Below are 6,000 nucleotides of genomic sequence, written 5' to 3' on the forward strand. Positions count from 1 at the left end.
GAAAATTGATGTAGTAAATTTTGTGCTCGGATGGTTTGTCGCTAGAGACCGTAGTTTCAGAATTATTCAAGAAAAACGTACGAAAGTGACCTTCAAACGTGTTTTTCTTGATGAACTCTAAAACTGCGGCAACCATCGAAAACTTATCCTAGTACGAAATTTAAGTGCATTAAATTTCTTACAAAAGTTTTGTTCATTTTTTCTATAGGACAAATAATTTGTGCGTAACAGGCGAGAGAATAAGAAAGTTTCACACGTAGTTTTTCAAGATGTTTGCAGGTTGCATAAAACCCATAGGTAGGGGCAGCTATTTGTTGCACCTTACGCAATCTGAGAAGGACCCAACTCGTGAATGGAACATCTTGAAATTTCACAATTTTTCCTTCTAATTTAGAGCTCAAAACGGTATTTCTTTTTATTACTAAGACTTACTAAGTATGGGCTTCAGTTTAGTTCCTTTCCAGCGCTCGGCATTTCACCTAAAACGTTTGCCCATAACCGCCACCACTACCAATCTCCCCACGCGTACCCTGCCGACAGTGAATTTACCGGAACGGTGTTTTGCGCGGACACTACCTGGGATCGTAACCTGCATCACCGTACACAAGTTTTAAAAATTCTGTCCCACCGCTGGGGACCCCTCATTCTGAGTGTGGTCTCTTCGGAACTCATTTCAGCAACGTTATGTAAAAGCTTGCATCAGCCGAGAGTACATTACAACACCAAAACCACATTCGCACCAGGGAAACGGTATAGTGTACCATGAACGGCAGACGAGCAAACAAACCAATGTTATGTACAGGGTGGCGATTTGTCTGGGAAACACGAAAAACTGGGAATGCTCAGGGAAACTGAATATTCTGGAAAAATAAGGGAAATTACAGGGATTTGTTTAACACTCACGGGAGGCAGAGAGAATTTAGGGGGAGATGAATTGTTCGTAGAAGGACAGAAGTGCTCTGATTCATTTTTTTACAATTTGTTATAAGATTCTGCTTTGTAAACAATGGGTTGTAGAGTCGCGTACGGAAAGGTGAAGGTGAAGGAGGGCGTTGAATTATTTTAAACTTTGTTGATTGATCGGACGCATGACGACCTCGGGGACCTTCGTTATTGTTCACGGATTCTCTGTCTCCTACTTCGTTTACCAATCGATGACTATGAAGTTTGAGTGTGACAGAGAGCAGCGTGCACGAGAGGATGCATTACATAGCTGTGAATTCGTCATTCACGCAAAAGCCATGGTTCTTTTTTTTTTTTATTAAATAGAAAAACTGGCTGAAAAATCTGGAGTCGCCAGTTTACTTACTTCTTCCAATCTTCCGTTAATCCATCTCCGCTTCCCTCCTCTCTTTGTCCATCTCCTCCTTCCTATTTTCTCTGCGCACCCCTCTCTCTTTATCCACCTCTCCTTCCTCATCTCTCTATTCATTGACAATGTTCCTTTCCATCACCTCCATCTCTTCCTCTTTCTGTGTATCTCCAGCACCCGCTCTCTCTCTCTACCTCCAAGAACCGCCACTCTGTCTGTCTCGTCCTACCCCTCCCTTCGTCCATCTTCTCCTTCCCCCTCTGTCAATGTACTCCCCCCCCCTCTCTCCATCTCCTCCTCTCTCATCTCTCTGTCCATCTCCTCCTCAACCCTAATAACATCTCCTCTTCCTCCTCTCTATTTCAATCTCCTCCTGCCACCTCTCTGTTCATCTAATCTCCCCTCCTCTCTGTCTATCTCCTCCTCTCCGTTACTTGTTCATCTCCTCCTCCATGTCGCTGCCTGCTTCTTCCTCCCCTGTCTTTGTCCATCTCCTCCTCTCCCCTCTCTCTGTCCATTTCTCCATTCTCTATCTCTAACCATTTGTTCTCCTCCTCCTCTTCCTCCTGTCTGGGCCTCTTTGCCCCCTCGTTGCTTGTCCATCTCCTCAATTCCCATCTCTCTCCTCGTTATCACACTCACGTCAATAGGCTAGTGGTTCTTTCCCCTATGTGTTACTTCCCACATTGTAATCAGTATGTATACCAAATCCGGCATTTGTAATTCTTCATTGATTTCTTTTACTACTTTGTCAGGCCTCGTTTCCCTTCTGGCTGTGACCGAGCGAGGTGGCGCAGTGTTTAGCACACTGATCTCGCATTCGGGATGACCACGGTTCAATCTCGCGTCCGGCCATCCTGATTTAGATTTTTCGTGATTTCCCTAAATCGCTTCAGGCAAATGCCGGGATGGTTCCTCTGAAAGAGCAAAGCCGACTTCCTTCCCTGTCCTTCCCTAAACCAATGAGACCGATGATCTCGCTGTTTGGTCTCTTCCCTCAACCAACCCAACCTTGTGACTGTTGGTTGATTGCCAAAAGTTTCTGTCTAGGTTCCCACAGTTTCTTTTAGTTATTCAGACTACCGAAAATTCAACCAGACGGTTTTATGGGTGGCTGACATAGAGCTTTGGTAGTTGGCGCAATGATATTTGACAGTTTTAAATCAGTGTTGTTTGTCGTTTTAATTAAATTTTTGGCACAGCTTAGAACCATGCCTTATGTTGTTTATAGGGTAGCTATTTAATTGACCCCTTTTTCCTTTCAGATAATTTGATGATGGCTAACCATGGCGAAATGTGTCACTTTTGTATAAAAATAACTTGACAACCGTGACTGTTTTATGTTTATTGTAATCCTTTATCATATTGTTGTGTACATAGTTCCGTGTAGTCTGCGTGTACACAACTTTCCCACTAGAGCGCCCCCACTAAGCACAACAGCGAAGGTGCAGCGCTTGTGTGTCTCCGCACTACGAGATGGCGCTGCCATAGAGACGGACCAAATTCTGCTTCCACCAATACGTGTATTAACATGTAACGCAGCCATTGATATTGGTGCTAATGTAGAACCTTTTCTCCTTGCGGATCACACTCGCGCAGTGATACATGAACGTGCGAGGTATTATAACGAGTGTACAGACCTCCGCTCAGTCAATCTGCCTTTGCCATCACCAGTCTCTACGAGTTCTACATTTGTCTGTACCAGTCTATAGTCAAGTTTCAGTCTGCGCCTAATAAGATTACCATATTCCTGTACATGGCCATGAAGGTAAATGTATAGACACTTTTGTCAAGTATTAGAGATATATGTGAGAATTAGATTAACGTACCAATACCAAAGGAACTTCAGACTGTCAATTGTAAATAGCATCCAGAACCAAGTTAAGTAATTTTTATGCTTCTTATTATTTTAATACATGGGTGTCAAAATTAATCAAGTTCTGTTTAAAGTTGGTCACCATCAATCTGCTACGCTAAGTGTGTAAGTGCCATTTCTATCGTCTGACCTAACGGCAGAAGATAAACACGCCACGATACATATTGCTGACACTCGCCTACTTCGTTAGAGCGACAAGTCAAATAATCTGATGGTGTGTGTACAGAAGGTCTTACAGTGCGGTCACCGTGGTGTCACCGTCAGACACCATACTTGCTAGGTGGTAGCCTTTAAATCGGCCGCGGTCCGGTAGTATACGTCGGACCCGCGTGTCGCCACAATCAATGATTGCAGACCGAACGCCGCCACACGGCAGGTCTAGAGAGACTTCCTAGCACTCGCCCCAGTTGTACAGCCGACTTTGCTAGGGATGGTTCACTGACTTCTACGCTCTCATTTGCCGAGACGATAGTTAGCATAGTTTTCAGCTACGTTATTTGCTACGACCTAGCAAGGCGCCAGTATCCGTACTATTGATATTGTGAATCATATACCATAAAGAGCGACGTTCGTTATTAATGGATTAAAGTTAAGTATTCCACCAGCTACATCCGTTTATCTCAATTCTAATTCCCTTGTCGTGTTCCAGACCTCACGCCAGCCTGCGTGAGCTAAACGCATGCATTTCGGCCTCCTTTAATAACCCTGTGTTGGCTCTCCTGCCAACCACAACACTCACCACACATATGTTATCCGATTTCGGACACCCTCGAAAGTTTTGGAATCTCTGGGAACGACATCTTTCCAATATCAATGTCGATAAGAGACAAAAATTGCCAATACCCTCGATTCTAGGAATGGATAAACTGTTTATGTACTAACTGTTTATATGCTAACCTACTCACACCTGGAAATTTTTTTTAGATATCTTTTTTTGATGAGTATGAATTTAATGTGACAAACTGATTTGCTCACGTGCTATTAGACCAAGTAGCAAGATGAACGTACATTTGAATGCAAACATTTGGTAAATGCGTAGGGTCGCGAACGAGTAGGAGGAGGAGGGCTGCCCGAGCGACCACCACCCGACGCCGCGGCGAGCGTCGGCACTCGGGCTCTAGGAGGCGCAGGTACGAAGATAACAGCGAGGAGACGTCGCGACGTCGGGGCCACCACAGCAGCAGCCGGGGAAGGTCCCGCCACAGCAGGTCCAGGGAGTACAGGGAGGACAGGCACTTCTCCCGCGAGGGCAGGGGCAGGTCCAGGGAGAAGGCGAGTCCACGGGAGAGCAGGTCCAGGGAGCCGCGGGGCGAGCGGCCCGGAGAGGGCCGGCCCTCCAGCCAGCAGCAGCCGCAGCAACAGCAGCAGCAGCCGCAGCAGCAGCAGCAGCAGCAGCAACAGCAGCCCAGCAGCGGGCGTCAGAGGTCCTCCGGGGCCTACGGCTACACCGACTCTGACTGACTTGTCTTGTCGCTCTAAATTATTCGCTTCCTACTGATGAAGCGAAACAAAATTTTAGGAGTGTTCCGCTACTGCGTTTTTGATGTATTTTAAACGTGGAAATGTCCTGTTTAGTGCCAATTACTACTCTTGTGCCTTTTCACTATTTTGAAACGACCCTTTTCCTTACCTCTACTTGTTAATAAATTTCTTTAAATATTTAAGAATATTATTGCGCATAATACGGAGACACCCCTCACTGTTATCACAACAGCTATGTTACCGAGAAAAGTGGATAAATGTAACGTAATGTACACTACTGGCCATTTAAATTGCTACACTACGAAGATGACGTGCTACAGACGCGAAATTTAGCCGACAGGAAGAAGATGCTGTGATATGCAAATGATTAGCTTTTCATAGCATTCACACAAGGTTGGCGCCGGTGGTGACACCTACACCTGACATGAGGAAAGTTTCAACCCGATTTCTCATACACAAACAGAAGTTGACCGGCGTTGGCTGGTGAAACGTTGTTGCGATGCCTCGTGTAAGGAGGAGAAATGCGTACCATCAAGTTTCCGACTTTGATAAAGATCGGACTGTAACCTATCGTGATTGCGGTTTATTGTATCGAGACAGTGCTGATCGCGTTGGTCGAGATCCAATGACTGTTAGCATAATATGGAATCTGTGGTTTCAGGAAGGTAATACGGAACGCCGTGCTGGATCCCAACGGCCTCGTATCACTAGCAGTCGAGATGACAGGCAGCATGTAAGAATGGCTGTAACATATCTTGGAGCCACGTCTCGATCCCTGAGTTAACAGATGGGGACGATTGCAAGACAACAACTATCTACACGAACAGTTCGACGACGTTTGCAGCAGTATGGACTATCAGCTTGGAGACCATGGCTGCGGTTACTCTTGATGCTGCATCACAGACAGGAACGACGAACCTCAATGCACTAATGGCAAAACGTCATTTTTTTCGGATGAATCCATGTTCTGTTTACAGCATCGTGATGCTCGCATCCGTGTTTGGCGACATCGCGGGGAACGCACATTGAAAGCTTGTACTCGTTATCGCCATACAGGCGTATCACCCGGCGTGATGGTATGGGGTGCCATTGGTTACACATCTCGGTCACCTCTTGTTCACATTGACGGCACTTTGAACAGTGGACGTTACATTTCATATGTGTTACGAACCGTGGCTCTACTCTTCATTCGATCCCTGCGAAACCCTACATTTCAGCAGGATACTACACGACCGCATGTTGCAGGTCCTGTACAGGCCTTTCTGGATACAGAAAATGTTCGACTGCTGCCCTGGCCAGCACATTCTCCAGATCTCTCACCAATTGAAAA

General features: G+C 45.8%; 1 protein-coding gene across 1 annotated transcript in view; it reads left to right on the top strand.

The window, feature by feature from the left end:
* The window catches only part of LOC126285049 (protamine-like), a 43,598-nt gene extending 38,743 nt beyond the window's left edge, over window positions 1-4,855 (top strand). Inside the window, exon 3 of the mRNA XM_049984372.1 lies at window positions 4,228-4,855. Coding sequence (XP_049840329.1) covers window positions 4,228-4,649 — 422 coding nt within the window. The 3' untranslated portion in view covers window positions 4,650-4,855. The remainder of the gene's footprint in view (window positions 1-4,227) is intronic.
* Window positions 4,856-6,000: the final 1,145 nt, after the last annotated feature.

The sequence above is a fragment of the Schistocerca gregaria genome, chromosome 1 (genome assembly GCF_023897955.1).
Source record: "Schistocerca gregaria isolate iqSchGreg1 chromosome 1, iqSchGreg1.2, whole genome shotgun sequence".
Taxonomy (NCBI): domain Eukaryota; kingdom Metazoa; phylum Arthropoda; class Insecta; order Orthoptera; family Acrididae; genus Schistocerca; species Schistocerca gregaria.